Source organism: Equus asinus, chromosome 13 (genome assembly GCF_041296235.1).
Source record: "Equus asinus isolate D_3611 breed Donkey chromosome 13, EquAss-T2T_v2, whole genome shotgun sequence".
Classification (NCBI taxonomy): Eukaryota; Metazoa; Chordata; class Mammalia; order Perissodactyla; family Equidae; genus Equus; species Equus asinus.
Genome location: NC_091802.1, coordinates 19,521,645 through 19,539,763, shown reverse-complemented (window position 1 = coordinate 19,539,763; position 18,119 = coordinate 19,521,645). Strand labels below are relative to the sequence as shown.

Genomic DNA, 18,119 nt, shown 5'->3' with positions numbered 1-18,119 from the left:
AGCTGGTTCCTGTCACTGAGGAGATCCTATTTGAGGGAAACCAGTGTCCCAGGCAAGCTGCAAATGGGGCAGCCTAGAGGCTTTTGGAAGTCATCCAGTCTGATGCATACTGGCTACCATGGATACTTCTACTACTTTTAAACTCATCTTTAGTGATTTAAAAATTATTTGCCTTTTCCAGGGACTTGTGTCTCTGCTGTTCAGAGTTCTTCCTGATAGCTAGTCTAAATATCTCATGCTTCGGTTTAAGTTCAACTCCTCGTGTTGTAGCCTCTATAAACACAGTTTACAGTACTTCTGTATCATGATTCTTCAGGGAATTTGCTGTTAAGACATTCAAGGCTCTGGTCAATTAGTCACTCAGCCTCTCTGTACTCATATCATCAGAAAATGGGTTATCCACATTTAACATACATGGTTTAGAAGAGGCGATGGAAGAGAGAAATAACACCATTTGCTGCATATGAGGAAGAGCTCCTTAGTATGGAAGAAAAATACCTGTTACACGTGAAGCAGACTTTGACTGGTAAGGGAACGAGACCATTGTGATCTAACTCATGCTGCGTCTTCTTAACATTTTTCCCTGTGGTTTCCTCCTTTCTTCTTCTTTTGCTAGAACCTGGAAGAGAAACTGGTGGTGCTGAACTTTGCCTGGATGCAGAATTCCTAGGCTGGGATATGGAAACAAGACTAAGTGAAAGGAATAGATCTTAGTAACAGAATGTGCCATGGCCTAGACATGGATCTCTTTCTGAGGCCCCCAGGGCTGGTGTCAAGTGAGAAAAAGAATGAAAAGGGAGGGAAAGGGAGATGAGACTAAGTCAGAACCAGGCTCAGAAGTCCCTTTTTATGTGGCAGAAACACATCTAAAAGTTTTGCAAACATGAAGTGGTCAGGAGCCTACCTAGGTTAGATACTGGCAACCTAAGAAATATAAATGACAAAGTCAAATGCTCAACAAAGACCATTCTGTGGAGGTGGCTAAGGAAAAGACTATAATTTCACTGCATTTTCATAAAAATCAGAAAAGCTCTGATTCCATATGTATCCTACTGATCAGTAGATTTCTTAAGCCTGCCAAATCCAATTTCTCTGGAAGAAAATAAGATCTAGAAGCTTTGTGGTATCAAGTAGAAGCCATGACTTAATAAAAAAAAAAAAGGCAGGGGGGCAATTTGGTAGTATCTATCAAAACTATAAATGCATAGTTTTGATGCAATTCTAATAATAGGAATTTATCCTATAGATATACTCACATGCATACAATGAGGTATTTACAAAATTATTCATTAAAGTACTATATGTGGTAACAAAAGATTAGGAATAACCTGAATGTCCATTAATAGGAAATTAGTTAAATAAATTATGGTACATCTACATAACAGACTATTATGCAACCATTAAGAAAAACTGAGGAATGTCTATATTAATACATAATAGAAAGACCTCTAGAGCTTATTGTGAATTGAAAAAAGCAAGGTGTAGAACAGTATATCAAGTATGCTATTTAAGGGGGAAACAATAAGCATCTATCTATATTTACTTATATAGGCACAAAGAAATTCTAGAAGGAGATACACAGGAACCAAACAGTGGTATCTGTCAGGGGTAGGAAGGTGGAAACTAGGCAAATGACAGACAGGGATGGGAGCGAAAGTTTTCATTTTAAGTCGTTTTATATTTTTTGATTTTCAAACTATGTAAACATACTAAATATTTTTTTAAAAAGTGATCTGGGAAGGGAAGAAAATAAAAAACTGAAAGAGCACAATAAAAGCTAAACCCTTCAAACATCTCTCCAGGAAGAACCAAGCACAGGAACCTGAGACAGTGGCTACAAGGACAGTGACCCCACACGTAGCACTGCCCTTTGGCTGGACAATAACCATCGGAAGCTGGGTTGGGGGAGGGGATATGGTGCTTTGGCTAACCTGGTAGTGCAGTGGTACAAGTCAGTTCATTGGGCAACTGAAATTGGGTGGGGTTCCGCTCCATGGCGGCTGCAATCAGCAGCTCAAAGGGCCGCCTTAGCTGGGGCTGCACATAGTCCGACTCTGCTGCTGCTGGCTCCTCGTCCACGTCAATGATGTCCTCGTCCACGTCGTTCTGCTCAGAGGTTGGGGTCTCTGTGCTGGCGTTGGATGTGGGCGTGCCAGGCCGGCTGGCTCTCCTCTCCAGGATCCGGGCATGAGCAATGGCCTTGAGTTCAGTTTTGCTAGCTGATCTGTCCAACAAGTCAGTGTCACTGCTGGGGGATGTAGTCCGTTTGCCAGATTTGTCCACTAATCCATTGACATGGCCCAGTTCCTTTTTCTGCTCTCGTTTCTGTGCAAATGAATAGGTGGGCCCATCACATTAAGTACCACAAAAGAGAAAGAGTGGTCCTGCTAGACCACTAACCATAATTATCGGAGTCTTTAACACATCACAGACTTATCTACCTGGGGACTTGGAATGCTGTCTGTTAAAGGTGACAAAACTATAGCTGAACCTAACTAAAGCTGGCAAAACTATCACAGCAGGGAATCACCAAAAAGTATGGAAAGTTAGAAACAATTATATGAATGACACATCATTTATCATCATATGATACACAATATCTCTATACAAGTACAGGGTAAAGGAATAAAAAGTTAACACAGTGAAATAAACATCATGAGACTGAGTGAGAACAACATAGTGAGACTCAAAGAGATCACTGCAGTTTGCCTTGGAGCATCCTGACCTCCTGAATGATTTTAAGAACTCTGCTCAAAATCAAGACTGTAAAAGGTAAAATAGGCAAGTAGAGCCCCCCATCCAGGGAAGGTGGGTGCTGACATGGAAGGCAACTGCACTACAAGGTAGAAGGGTAGTGTGTGCAGAGTAACGACCCAGCAATCATGGTGTCCAAGAATGGCGGCCTTCAATGTTTCAAGTTTCACTAGAACTCTGAAAGTGACACTTCTTCAAATTGGAAGGTGGGTAAATGGAAAAAGACTAAGCATGCTCAGCAGGACTGGATCACTGATAATACATTTTCTTCCAGGACTCCAAATAGAGTGGTCAAATGAAGGTTTAACACTGGTCTCCAGTCAGGAGACCTGGGATCTTATCCCAGTTCTGCCACTAATTCCCTATGACCTTGGGTGACTCAGGCTGGGGGGCAGGAATTTCTCTATTTGTAAAATGAGACTAGCAAAACCATTTTTTCTTCCTCTTAGGGATACGATACAGATAAAGAGAGTCTCCTTTATGGAAGGGATGGCTCTGAGTTGGGGGGAGATCTAGCCTCCACTAGGAACAGGACCTGAACATCAGAGGTTGCTGAAGCCCAGAGGATGTATCATTTCAATCCACTTCAGTGTAACAACAGGAGGCCAAAGAGGGGCAGAGGCGGTGGTGATGGAAAAGGCAGATTTAGCACAGGTAGGCCAAGAGGTCCATCTGAAAGCAGGTCAGAGTGGCATTTCAGGAAAAGCACTCTGTTAGAAAAAGGCATACTATAATTCCCAGCAAGTAGCTCTGCTTCTAGAAAACTGATGAATAGGTAATAGAGCTTTGGAGTGAGACAGAATTTGGTTCAAATCTTGGCTCTGTCAATTCCTCTGAGTCCTTGGGAAAGTTACATTTGTGAACCTCGGTTTCTTCCTTTCTAAAATGGAGATACTACCACCACCAGCGCCCGTAGATGGCTGTATGGATTAAAAGAGATAAGATAAAATATCCGGCATGTGATGGGCACTAAAATAATGTTAGTTCCTCTTCTCCACTCTCTTTCCTTGGCTTCACTTCTTCTCCCTCAGCTGTTTGCGACCTTTTCCCGTCCAGCTTCTTTGAGTGGCTAGTTTCTAAAAGTCCTCCTGACTGGCAGGTGCCTCTAACTGGCCCTGCCCTCATTTAACTGTGGATGCACAGGAAGAGATCTTGGGAGGTGGACATGCTGGAGAATAGCCTGGTTTGTGGACTTCAGGAGAAATCAAACTACAGCTGTGGTTAGGTGGTTGACTTGGCCTTGGCTTGCTTTTTAATAGGAACCTTTGTGCACACATTGAAAAATAATGTCTCCCTAACTGTTCACCTTCTTCTTACAGGCTGAAAACTGTTATACACATAAACCACAATCTCTGAATCATCTCATCCTGTTTCTGCTACCAAGGAAGTCATCATTCATTGTGACATCATGTTCAGGGGCCAGGAAAACAGAGGTGATGTCACAACAAAGGAAAGTTGCCTGGTGTATAATTAGTGTGGGGGGAGGATGGGGCTGGTTTACAATTCACAGACAAATTGTAATCCTCAGCCTATAATTTGAGGATTGGGTCTCTCATAATCTGGGTGGAAACACACCTACTTCCTTTTTTGATAAGGGAGAGTTTAGCTTTGCACCTCACAAAAGATCTCAAAGTAGAAAATAATGTTCTCAAAGCCAGTACTGAATTATCAAATCTGAGGGAAGGAGAACTAAAGAGAGATTAGGCAACCTGGGGTACAAGCGGGTTCAAAGTCCTCTCGCTCCCGTACACCTGGCTAAGACTCTGGATACCACTGACTTATTTGCCTTGGAGCGAGGGAAATGTTTTTTCCATCAAGCTGGAGAAGCAGCTTTCTTTTTCTTCAGCCACTTTCAGCCATGGATATAGCTGCCATATTCACGCTACTTATCAGGAGGTCTACAAGGAGATCAGACTACTCCTGTCACTAGTGAATGAACATGGCTCAGGAAATTAACACACCTCTTCTGCCCATTTCAGCAGCCCATGTTTGGATTTTAGGCCCTACTGGATTCCAAACAGTCACCATGGGGAGAGTGAGGGTGATTCCAGGGCTGGAAGAGACAAGAAGAAGGAACGAAAATGCCTTCAGGGCCAGGTCATCTTAGCTCTAGAATATCAGTGCTCTAGATCTGGCATTCTGAGCAAAGCCTTCAGAAAGCAGTATTATTACCTTTCGGCGAACAGTGCACCGGTGACACATCCACTCCCCAGGAGGCAACATCTCTTCACTCAGTGGAGGGTTACTGCAGGGAAAAGACAAGGGCAAGACTAAGTAACTAACCCTTTGATGCAGCAGTGCCAGGGTTCTCTCATCCTTCAAAATGCTTACTTGGCATCATTTACAATAACCTAAGGAGTGAGTATCCCTTCCCTTATCTTAGAAAGAGAAGCCAAATCCAGAGCTATTTACCCTGGGTTTACAGGGAAAGATATAAAGAACCAGTTTGGAGCCTTGAGAGTCATTCTCAAATTCTGCACCATGCTAATAAAAATCGCGGATAGGTCCTTCACACTCTTCAAAGTCTATTAGTCTAAGTCTAAGCTCTTCCAGCTGCTGTTCAAAGGCCTCTGCAACATGGTTCCATTCCATCTTCTCAGGTCCCTTTCAGGTACCTTTGCCCCTAGCCAAATTAAAGACTTGCTATTTTTTCCTCTAGAACACTCTTACTCTAAAAAGTTATGTCTGTCAAAATCCTATTCATCCTGTAAGACCTGCCTCAATCAGCCTGTGATAGATTAAAGATGGCTGCAAATTCTTTGCTACTCCTTCTATCCAGAGTTAGTCCATTTCCTTCTTGAATCGGGCTTATCTCGTGACTTGTTTTGATCACCAGAATGCAACAGAGGTGACAATGCTGCAACTTCCAAGGGTGGGCCTTAAGAGACCTGCAGATTCCATTTTTACATGCTTGGAAGGTTCCACCTCAGAGCCCTGCTGTTATGCTGTGAGAGGCCACACGAAGGAGATTTAAGGCACTCCAACAGCTTCTAATGAACTCCAAGCCAACAGCCAGCACCAACTACTGCTACGTGACTGAGTCATCTTTGACCATGACAGCTCAGTCGAGGCTCCAAATGACTACAGTCCCAGACAACAATACATCAGAAAGAAAAACCACCCAGCTAAACCCAGTCAACCCGCAGACTTGTGAGAGATAATAACTAGCGTCTGTTTTAAGCCACTGAGTTTTGGGGTAGTTTGTTATGCAGCAATAGATAACTGAGCACAGCTTCTCCATGCATTCTTCCTGGATTACTCAGACATCCTGGACCTCTGGCTGCATAGTTTAGTTCTCTTTTGGCTCTTCTCATGCTTTCCCTTGTGTGACAGTTCTCTCATTTCTTTTACTGGAGGGACCAAGACAAGGATTGGATCTCTTCCCTCCTTGTATCTGTATAATATAGAGGTTGTGAACACAGTAGTCACTCGGTAAGTCAATACTGGATCAAAATTAGAGCTGTGAAGGGCTGGCTTTACTGATCCTCCAGATCATTGATTTCCATTAAGGTTACACCAAGAGTCATATGAGACTTTATTCAGTTCTTAGGGGGTCACATTTATAATGTCTATACAGCAGTGGTTCTCAGAGTGTGGTCCTCAGATCAGTAGTATCAGCATAATCTGGGAACTTACTAGAAATGCAAATTCTGAGACCTCATTCCAGGCCTACTGAATCAGAAATTCTGGGGGTAGGGTTCAGCAATTCGTTTAACAAGCCATCCAGGTGATTCTGCTCAACACCAAAGTTTGAAAACCACTGCTATACAGAATAAGGCTACATTTAAGCTTAAAAAATTCCTTGGGAGTCACCTACTTGAAATGGTAAAAAGGAAATTTTTCTTCAAAGAATATGAGAAATACTAAAAAAAATTTGAGGGTTGAATATATAAGGACTCTCCTTTAAGTCCTAGAGCCTAACGCTATACTGCTTTACCATTTCTACCTAAAGCAGCACTTGCTTGGCAAATTTTCCTAGCTCCTGCTTTGCCATGCTTGCCTGGAGTCCTAAGCATACATGTCAGGACGCTCACCAAGCCCTCACAGCTCATTGCTTCCTTTCCTCCATTTCCTTGGTGGAATCTCAGGAGGATCCTCACCAGGAAGCAGAAAACTAGAGGCACATTGGCCTGCCGCGACAGGTCTTCCAAAGCCCTAGAGGACCACAGGTGGATGTCACCTCTGAAGTCTTCCCTAGTTCTCTCCAATGTATTTCTGCATAGGCCACATCCAAACTAATAAAATGCACGCACGTAATTTGCAAAGGCCTACACACTCTGCTATGCTTCAGCAGCTATATATTAAAACTAACCCTGAAAAGGATGTCACTTCTGATTCTGTTTTTCATCATTTCTTTTCATCTACCCACTGGCTTTGTACCAAGATATCCTACACGAAACATGTAAAGCAGAGGAGGGCGAGGCAAGGTGGTACAGGTTTAGATCTTTTACTAAGATGTGAATGCCCTCCTGGTTACCCCTCATGCTTCCCTCAACCTATTGAACACTAGTGGCAGAATGACTTATTTAAAACACAATTCTGATCATATCTGGAGCACTTCCCCACCTCAGCTGCCCATCTTAGAGCTCCTTCCCCATAAGAATGGTGTTCCCATAAGTTTAGTATGCAACTTTGAAACAATTATATGCACACCAGAGTCTTTAAATCATGATATGCCTGTCAAGAAAAACAAGGCTCTGGCCCAGCTCCCTCTCATCCCCATATATCAATGAAGACAGGGTGCTGAGGGCCATTCTCTACAAAAGGAAATCATTAAAAGTTAAAAGTCAGGTAACGCTGAAATTACTCTATCAGAGTTTCCGCTGTTCAGCAGTGAAAACCATGAAAACACTAAAATGAGCCAGTGCTGCTTGTAAAGACATCAATATGCTTCCTAATCACTAAAGCTTAGAAATAGCAGTGATAATCTCATCTTACATCTAGATAGTGTATTACAGTTCACAAAGTGTTTTCACAGATGCTCTTACTTGATCTTCACCAGTATACTGTAAGAATTACTTCTTATTCCCCTAGTTCCTCCCACAGTGAGGAAACTGACAAATAAAGCCATGGAGCTAGTAAGTAGCAGAAATAGAACTCAAATCAGTTTCCCAGCTCTTTGAAATCTTGAGCCCAAGCTGTTTCTAAAGAATCTTTGGTAGTTCTCTTTTTTCTGGGGAACACAGTAGAATACCCAGCAAGGTATCTTCCTCAATCTCAAGGTTGAGCATTTCCTTCTACATCTGTCAATTATTTAGTACTCACTGCTTACTAACTAATGCTACACTGGAGGAAGGACACGAAGCAAAGAAGTTATGATATACCCCATCAAGAAACTCAGCCTTTGGGGAGAGAGGACCAAAGTAATTCATCCACTTAAGCATTTACTGGACACTTACTTTACGCTAGGCAATGTGCTAAGCGGTGAGATTTCAGACTCGGTCCTTGCTCTCAGGGATCACAGCTTAGAGACAACGTGAAAAGGACAACTGACAATGAGACCACATACAATCAACTACAAACTGATTCTTGCCATATAGATCTATATAAGACTCAACCACTCACGGATGCCAGACTCAATGAAGAGCCCCAGAAGTTTGGTCATTAGGTACCTGAAGAAGACAGTGGCTTTTTCCTTACTCTCTTCCCACCATTCAAAACTATTCAGCAATGGTAATTCAGCCAGTGACCCTTTAAAGATGGTGAAGTTAAGGATCTTGGGGGGTTCAGGCAGAAACTATAGATTTAGAAGCAGGTATATTTCTGTATTTTGAAAACTACCCAATAAAAGGAAGGTTCTGAGAGTGGGGACATTTTCCTGGGAATGAATGTTTAAGTCCATCTAGAGCACAAGAGTATCTGAACCTTTAGATTCCTTCTGAGACATATCTAAGTCCTGGGAAGGAAGGTGAGCCCTGGAATAGTCATGTTCTGTGCATGAGCGGGCTTGTCTTGGAAAACTGGCAGTTCTTCAGCCAACAGGCTAAGGACCTCTACTTTATTTTCTGGCTTCAAAAGAATGGCCTGCAGTGCAACAAGACAGGCATTCTACTCCATGGCAGACAAGAGTGAGTGCCCTCTGAGGACGGAGCTCTTGCAGAATATCTTCCCATGTTCACTCCATGGATGTTTCCTTCCAGATTATTTGTTAAAAAGCCCTGGCCTGCAATTCCTGGCCAGAATGTGACAGTTCACTGCTTTCCAACTCATTGTTTTTTTTTTGAGGAAGATTAGCCCTGAGCCAATATCTGCTACCAATCCTCCTCTTTTTGCTCAGGAAGACTGGCCCCGAGCTAACATCTGTGCCCATCCTCCTCTACTTTATATGTGGGACGCCTGCCACAGCATGGCTTACCAAGCGGTGCCATGTCCACACCCGGGATCCAAACCGGAGAACCCCAGGCTGACGAAGCGGAACGTGCAAACTTAACTGCTGCGCCACCGGGCCGGCCCCTCACTGTTTATTTTAACCACTACCTGATCTTAAAGACATTCTGTTAGCTATAAAATTGTTCATAACAATAGAGCTCTAAGTCTTCAGAGATTGTACAATTGAAGGATATCTCAGAGTTTGGTGTGGCTCTCTGTGAGACCTAAGAGGGTCTATAAACTGTTCACATCTGTACACAAACCAATTAGACAGCTGGTCAAGGGGGTTGCTGGCGCGGGGTTCACAGGTTCAGCTTCTGGGTGCAGACCTAGCACCACTCGTCAACGCGTGCTGTGGCAGCATCCCACATAAAACAGAGGAAGACTGGCACAGATGTTAGTTCAGTGACAATCTTCCTCACACACACACACACACAAAAGAAAGTTGGTCAAGGATATTAATTTTTCAAAACTAACACTCCTAAAGCCAACCTCTGCAGCAGGACTCCAGCATCTACACTTCCACAAACAAATCCAAGTGACCTGTCTCTATTGCTGATGAGGGTGTCTAGATTGGCCTATTTCTGGAGTCATCAAAGAGAAAACCACAAATATATACCCCTAAGCTAACTGTAATGCCTGCACTGATAGACCTCTTTATGTCAAAGATTCAAAGCCCAAAGCCAGATGATCCCAACTCACAGCCAAAGGATGAGTCCAGTTTTAATCTAGAATGCCTCTTTCACTCACTAATAAAGCTGCGGCTCTCCACTGCAAGTGGAAGATGTTGGTAGTTGTCATGGTTCTTGGCTCTCTAATTAAGAGGATCTATTTCAAGTCATATACCAGTGTGGTTGATCTGAGTCTAACCTCACTCATCTCCCTTGCCTATTAATACATGTGAACCTGCATGACATTAACATTTACTTCAGATTTAGTCGCCACCAGTGGGACCTGTTGCTCCACAGCTCTATGTTAATTATCCATCCAGCGCAAGCAGTTTTTCAGTATGGAACTGAAAGGGAGAAGGGGGAGGGGAGCAAGAGAACAAAGGGAGGAGGGGAGAGGTGGAGGGAGAGAGGGAGACAGGGAAGCAGAAAGACTGCCTTCTATTTCAGAGACCTATATTTTGCATTACAACAGGCAGATAAAAATGGTGTTGGGCTCTGGACTTATTTTTTTTAATAAGTTAGGTTACTGACGTTTGGCTTGCAACTGTCCATCCAGCTAAGTGACACTGACATTTTAAAACTTGAGCCAAAAGCAGCCAGAGAGACATGAAAATATCACTCAACAAAATTAAAAGCTTTGGTGTATGTCTTAAGCCAAATGGAAGCGAGTGAATGAAAAAAATTTAAGAAAGAATACTTCATATTCTCTTCCTGGACTGACAAAATACTCTATTTAATAAAACACTTAACAGGAACACTATGCAAACAGCCTATCTATACACAATATACCAACAGCCTTCCACTTGGGTTCTCTTTTTAAAAGAGGTCAGTCACATGAACTGGTAAGGTCCCTCCTGTCAGAACCCATCATTCTCCAAGAATCAGAAGCTCTCCAGCCCGATATGGCAGTTTCAGTTGAAATAAAGTATCAGACTAAGAAAGATTTCACTGTCCCCTCCCCACCATCATCTGCATGTCTCCTCCCTTTTTTTGGTGGTGGTGGGGGGTGTTCAGCAAGCAAACAATAGCACTGAGCAATTCTGATTTTTAATTTCACAGTTCACGGGTCTCATCCATCCATCTGAGGTCCACTATCAGATAAAAATCCTGCAATTATAGTTAATGGCATTGTATAAGGCCAACTGCAAAAGACAATGCATGCTCAGAACAGGCCTACTCTCCCTAAGATGGGCCCTGCTTCCCTTGGCTAACTCAGGAAATACGTTGGGACTAGCTAAAATGGGAGTGAAGGTGATCGCTGTCAGGATCACAATCATGTCTCAGCGTCCCAGCAGCCATCTTGATCCATACAGGGACCTATGAACATAGAAAACAAGTCTTTTATAAATTGAAACCAGCTTCTGTTGTGGAAAAGCTAAGAGGTGTTGGGTAAAGTTTAATTTAAAAATGTCTTTTTAAATTTAAGTTAAAAGCTATACTAACATACCCAATTTAATGGTTTATGTTTTGAGGGAACAAAATTTAATAAAATTTAAATGTCAGCAGAAATAGTAAACTTCCTCTGGACACCTGTGTAGGCATTTTATCTTCAAGTATGGCCCACCTTTCAAAGGCAGAGAAGATGGTCATATTGAAGGATATTGGAGAGATGAAATCAGAGAGAAAGTTTATGGGCTCCCTGAACCTTAATTCCTTATCCTCCTTCATCCCAGCTGACTCAAATACAGCTAATGCCACAAAGTACATAAAAAGCACAAGGACTGCTGGTTTTTTCATGCAAAGCCTCAGTAGCAGTGTTAACAAGGAAACCAATGAAGTGCCAGGCCATTACAAATGCTCCATTGAGAAACTTAGCTAGTTGCGTCACTTCCACAGGCATACAATTCTTTCAGACTAGCAGACTGTGCCCCCAAATTTTATCGCCTTCTATGTAGAGCTGGCTTGTGGTATCCTCCTAGTGAAGGACACCTGGAGAAGAGAGTTTCAAGTTAGTGCAGGGAAAGGAGGAGGGAGGGAGGAGAGACCACCAACAGTTATACCAGGTGTTTGCCTCTGCTAACTTCTCTACAAGCTGAGCCTGGGTGCCACAGGGCCTGCTCTATTACTGGTTTGGCTATTCTTGCAATCCTGGATTCTCCACAATGGAAAATGGGCTGGCTGCAACATTTAAAAAATGAGTTTCATTCATTCATCTCATGACAGATGTTGGAGCCTACTTGTTTTGAAAAAGAATCAACATTCTGGCCTCAACAGTCACTTTCTAACATCCCTAGAGAACATTCCATTGGAAAGAAGAATCAACAATTGTAATTGTGTATTCCAGAAGAGTCTCAGAGGTATGGAAAACTGGGTACTGTTCTGTGGCCAAATTTTAGTGGACTATCAAGAACAAGGAAATAGCCAGGCCACACTCTTCTTGCAGACACAGTTCACAGAACTTGCACCAGTTTGCATCCTATAGACATTGGACCTAAAATTCTATAAAGGCTGGGAAAACTAAAACACTAACATTGTCTTTATTTGAAATCCAACTAAATATAGAGAGCAGGTTTCTACTTAAGACCCAGTTGCTTTTCCCTAAGGAAGATTTCTGTTTTATTTACCCTCCTCTGACAGGGTCTTCTAAAAAAAAAGGAAGGAGGGAGAACATTGCTATTATATTATTATTATTGCTATTATTTGGGCTAAAGCAGCATAGGGCTTATTCCCTCCTTCTTTTACCCATAACTCCCCTCCCCTAATTTTACTTATAAACCTCAAAGCTCCCCGCCCTACTTGACTGAAGTAATCTCCTGGGCACACTGTCAAACTGTGCTGTCGTGGTTTGATGCCACAGCTAAGTGCTGACTTGGGCTTCTGAAGCCTTCCAGTTATACCCCCAGTGACCTATTTAGGAGTTGAATGTACTTCTCAGAGACAGAGCGCCATAATTTTTCCCTTTGGCCCACTTTTCTCTCAGATGGTCCCTAACTAAAGGAACAATCACCCTAAAGGCCTGAATGTGTGCACACAAATGATAAAATTTGAGGAAAGCTTGTATGCAGCAAGCATACAAGCCTTGGACATGAACTCTTTCCCGTAACTTAAACTGCAGACAATTTTCTTACTATACAGCTTACTTTAACATCAACAAACTGCAGCCTTCAGTTAAAGATGTTTGATATCATGGAATTAGGCATTAGAATTAAGTTAAACTAGAATGGCCAAGTGTCATCTATGCCAGGCAAACCCACAAGAACTACAAAGCAAAAACAAGTGATAAAGCAAAATAACGTTTACAGAAGGTCAAAATTAGTGACAGAATTCTCCCTACATTTAAGATGCTCTTTCAAAAAATGGCAAGCAAGATCAAAGAAAGTTGAATACAGCCAACCTATGTACAGAATTATGAAAAGTTATAGGTTTAGACACATTTAATGAGATTAATGGAGTATAATTTTCATAATGTATTTTGACCAATAATTGATGATTGTCGGCTGAGAAAAAGTTCACTGCAGTTTCCCTCTAATGTTTACAGAGCTTCATTAAAACCAAGAATCAGGGTCCGGCGTGGTGGCGCAACGGTTAGGTTCGCACATTTTGCTTCGACGGCCCAGGGTTCACCGGTTCAGATCCTGGGTGCAGAAATGGCACCGCTTGGCAAGCCAAGCTGTGGCAGGCATCCCACACATAAAGTAGAGGAAGATGGGCAGCAGATGTTAGCTCAGGGCTAATCTTCTTCAAAAAACCCCCCAAAAAACCAAGAATCAGTAGAATTCTATGTGATGTTTCAGTGAACATGGGAATTAAAAAGCTCCCAGCTCATCACAGGAGCCCAGGGCTGGTGGAAAGAACAAGAGTGGCTCCACTCTGCTCAATTTTGTAATTCAGACTTATCTAAACTCACTTGAAGTTCTGTGAATTTCCCTAGCTTCTCTGCACAAATGCAGATAGGAAAAAAATAACATTCAACATCCTTCTTAGGATCACAGCTGGGTAAAAGCCTGTAAATGTGCTTATGCTGCCACAAACAGGGTTCCACCCTGGAACTCAAGCTTGCTAGTAATTCTGAGAGGTTCCCCCACTCCTGCCTGACCTGGAGCTAAAGCGATGTCTTTGGGCTATGGTTAAATTCAAACCCTGTAGAGAGTCCTCTCTTGCTCACTGGAGCTTATTTCAAAAAGAGCCTCATGCCGAGCCCAAATCAGTGGGAAAGACTAACGCTAGGTTCAGGCATGGAGTTTTTCCCCGCCCTGCTGTTACTCTCTCTGTCTTTTGTCCTTTCAAGACTGGGAAACATTTCCAGGGAGATATCCTGTACAATTTGTCAGAAAACAGGGGAAGGGCAAAGATTAAACACCAAAGCTATTAACATACAGGAAAGCAAATGTAATTAGGGGGAAAGGAATGGTCACCGTGTGTTTGTGTTAACAAAGGTACCATCCACTTAGAAGAACCCAGATATCATTTCTGTTGCCCAACCAGTGTTTATCTTTGCACATCTCTCATTTGTGATACCACTAGGTATTATGCAGCCATGAGCAGAGGAAATGGGTCAGCCTCCGGCGTTCAAGTAGTTTAGTGAGCATTTAGTACATGACTGCAAAAGGGAAAGGAGTAGCTCTTTGAATGAGCGAGTCAAGTTTTTCATTACTTAGACAATCTCATCAGTCTGCAAGGTGTACTTGGAATTTGCTTATTGTGAATTCAACAACAGCTCTACAGAGTAGCCAAGTTCCTTTTTACTGATGGGTCAAATCAATGATGTCTCCTTTTATCAGTTCCCTGTGTCTTTTGCCTCCCATGCAAATGTGCTAAAATTTCATCTTTAGTCTTATTTGCTGAGACCTAGATTTAGAAATAACCGTAGGCTTAAAGAATGAAGATTCTGATATCTGTAAATAGCTGGCAGAAAAAGGAGTCACCTTATTCTTAACTGCTCTCCAGTCACGGGAAAAGGAGTCAGCTAGTGACCTGTGCATGCGTCCTGGGCATGGTGACAAATTCGCAATACCAAAGTGCCTTTCTGAAATCTGGTCTAGGACCTGCACTGAATACAATGTCCTCCTCTTTCAGGAAACTGGCAGAGGGACAGCTGTACTCCTGTCCTATCTCCTGGGAGGCTAGTATTATGCAGAGGTGCTCTTATAAGTGTCACTCACTGAATCTCAATGCAGCTGGCCATGTTGTACTCCCTGGAGACTCTAAGTCAAAGGAAGAGCACAGTGGAGGTGGGAAAACAAACTTTTTTTTCCTGCTCTGGTGACTTAAAACTCTGGCACCTTAAAACAAGAATGCATTTCCAGGAGCCTGTGCTGCATTACCATAGTAAGTGCCATCATAACCCAAACCAGAATCTTCTACCAGCGTGGCCTGCTTAATTACACACTCAAGGAATTGTTGTGTATGCGCTGGGGGTGGGCCAAGAAAATTCAGAGAAGCATTTCAACACTCTTACCCATAACCAAAAGCAAACAACATTCAGCTTCATCTATTTTCTATTGCCCTGTCACTTGTAGGAGAAAAGATGCATCCATTTCTGTTAAGAAGCAGGAAAATCCTCCAAAAATCCTCTTGGGAGTATCAAAGCAGACTATTTCCTTTTATAAGCTATATACAACCTTCAGGTAAATATTCTCTGTGCTCTGTCTCCCTATTTACTGCTATCTGGGCTTACACAGAGACACATATAAACAGGTGAGTTCACTGCAATGTACAAGCAACTTTTTGTTCTTGTTAACTGGGCTCAAAAGATAGTTCATTAATTGATCTGAGTTATTCCTACTCCAAGCTGTTACCAAGCAAACTGAGGCAATTAAAATCTTTCTCCTTAAACTAGGGGCCTCGAAGTATGAGATGGGCCTCCAGATGGAAATTTTTTATGTGGCTGGTGAGTGCCAGGTGGGTATCCTGCCTTAAGGCAGGTGGTGGATTTTGTATACTTCCTCTGGGGTAACTTCCAGCCTTAGATTTCTTTGCTAAGAAGAGTTACCCAGAACAGTCAAAACAGCAACATATCGAATCATATTGTAAGGTTTTCTCTACTGAGATGCACAGTCCTGACTGGAGTACACAGAAGAAATCCTTTACTCCCTGTCATTACATAGATAATACAGGCATAGACATTAAAGTATGCTTAAATGAACCATCTTTTTCTAGGTAAGACTCAAAAATTTAAAAACAAAAAGACAAGGGAAGTGAAAAGACAACATAGAGACTGTGAGAAAATACTTTCGAATCACATATCTGACAAGGGACTTCTATCTAGAATATATAAAGAACTCATAACTTAATAATAAAAAACAAATATGCCAATTAAAATTAGACAAAGAATCTGAAGAGACATTTCTCCAAGAAAATATACAAATGGCCAATAAGCATATGAAAAGATGTTCAATATCATTAGCCATAAGGGAAATGCAAATCAAAACCACAATGAAATAGCACTTCTAGCCCGTAAGATGGCTTTAATCAAGAAGACAGATAACAACAAGTGTTGGAAAAGATGTGGAGAAATTGGAACCCTTGTACACTGCTGGTAAGAATGTAAAATGAAGCAGCCACTTTGGAAAACAGCCTGGCAGTTCTACAAAGATTAAATGGAAGAATACCATACGACCCAGCAATCCCAATCCTGGGTATACACCTAAGAGAAATGAAAACACATGTCCACACAAAAACGTACACACAAATGTTTTTAGCATCATTATTCACAACAGCAAGAAGTAGAAACCACCCAAATGTCTTGTCAATTGATGAATGGATAAACAAAATGTGGTATATTCATAAATGGACAGTATTTAGCCATAAGAAGGAATGAAGTACTGATAAATTCTACAAGGATGGACCTTGAAAACTCACTGAGCTCTTGAGTATCACTTGTACTTTTACACAGAGCTTAACAAAAACCAGTGTTTCATTCAATACATAGCAGTGACTATTTGAATCTCTTACTAGTTCAAATTAGACAATTTATTTGTCTTTATTTTACGATTTGGCTTTAAAAAAAATTCTCTTGGAGGGGCTGGCCCCGTGGCTGAGTGGTTAAGTCCACATGCTCCACTCTGGCGGCCCAGGGTTTCACCAGTTCGGATCCTGGGCGTGGACCTAGCACTGCTCATCAAGCCACACTGAGGTGGTGTCCCACATAGCAGAGCCAGAAGGACCTACAACTAGAATATACAACTATGTACTGGAGGACTTTGGGGAGGAGAAGAAAATAAATTAAAAAAAAGAAGATTGGCAACAGATGTTAGCTCAGGTGCCAATCTTTAAAAAAAAAAATTCTCTTGGAGACATACTTGATGAAGAATTTAAAATAGATCAACATGAATCCCGTCTCCATATTAAAATGAAGGCAATACCTAAGTAGTATGTCTTTTACACATTTACACATGTAAAAAAACACACAAGTCATTTACAAAGGCCAAAAAACGGTCCTTTATATTAGTGGAGCCCATTTGTAAAGTACTTTGAGAACCTTCAGGAACAGCAGGAGACTGATGAGGCTGTAACTGCATCCTACCTTTCACTAAGTATGGTAATTAACTTTGGGACAGTCTCAAAATAAAAAGTTTCCCACAACAGCACCACTAAATATTTGCCGTAAGTTACACAAAAACTGTTACCTTTGAGGAGTGTTACCTCCTTTCCCATTTTTAATATTTCTGATGCTTCTTTTCTCAACCAAAGCCATCTGGGTCACATTTTGTGAGTAACCAATTCATACCAAATATTATTCTTATATTTTTAAACAGTGATTATCCTTTATTTTTGAACTAAAGCACTCATTTCATAAGAATGAGCCCCACGTTAAGTTTACAAAGCACACACGTGAAAACTGAATTAAAGCTGAAAGTTACTGGACACTCCCTATTTGAGTGGACCATTTAAAAACAATACTACACACCCAGATTCCAACAGAACACAGCAAATGCAAAAATAAATAAAATACACATAAAACCAAATTAGGTTTGTTTATTGTTGAATCATTTTACTATTGAGGTGGCGGGATAGGGGGAGGGAGTCCAGATGTTGTCACCTCCAGTTCTTCAGTGCCAGGCTTCCAAGCACTTACAATGGCAGAAACAACAGATTCATAAGATAATGTTAAAATAAATGTACTTTAATTCATCACTTGCCTGATCCTATTCTAATAAAGAGCTAAACACAACAAAATCAGAAAAAATCGCCTCTTTAAAAAGTTCAAACAGCAAAGATTTTCTGCAAGGCAGTTTTCTACTCTTTGTGTGAAGTCTTTCTTGTTATGACTCACTGAAAATTAAATATGCAAAACTCCAAGCTGAGCTTAGTTTTGCCTGTGCACAGAGACCTTTTTACTCTCATTCTTCGAAAACCTCATTTTGGATCTTGCTGCCAACACCA

The 18,119-nt window shown here is 41.7% G+C and overlaps 1 protein-coding gene across 3 annotated transcripts in view; it reads right to left on the bottom strand.

Moving 5' to 3' along the window:
- The window catches only part of PHF12 (PHD finger protein 12), a 37,082-nt gene that overhangs the window by 14,277 nt on the left and 4,686 nt on the right, over positions 1-18,119 (bottom strand). For all 3 annotated transcript variants that reach the window (XR_011493688.1, XM_014830937.3, XM_070482691.1), the window contains exons 3-5: positions 4,927-4,999; positions 1,932-2,325; positions 499-619 (exon numbers count right to left, since the gene is read on the bottom strand). Coding sequence is in view for 2 of the 3 variants with exons in the window: in XM_014830937.3 (XP_014686423.1) it covers positions 499-619; positions 1,932-2,325; positions 4,927-4,999 (588 nt within the window). In the remaining variant the exon portion in view is untranslated. The remainder of the gene's footprint in view (positions 1-498; positions 620-1,931; positions 2,326-4,926; positions 5,000-18,119) is intronic.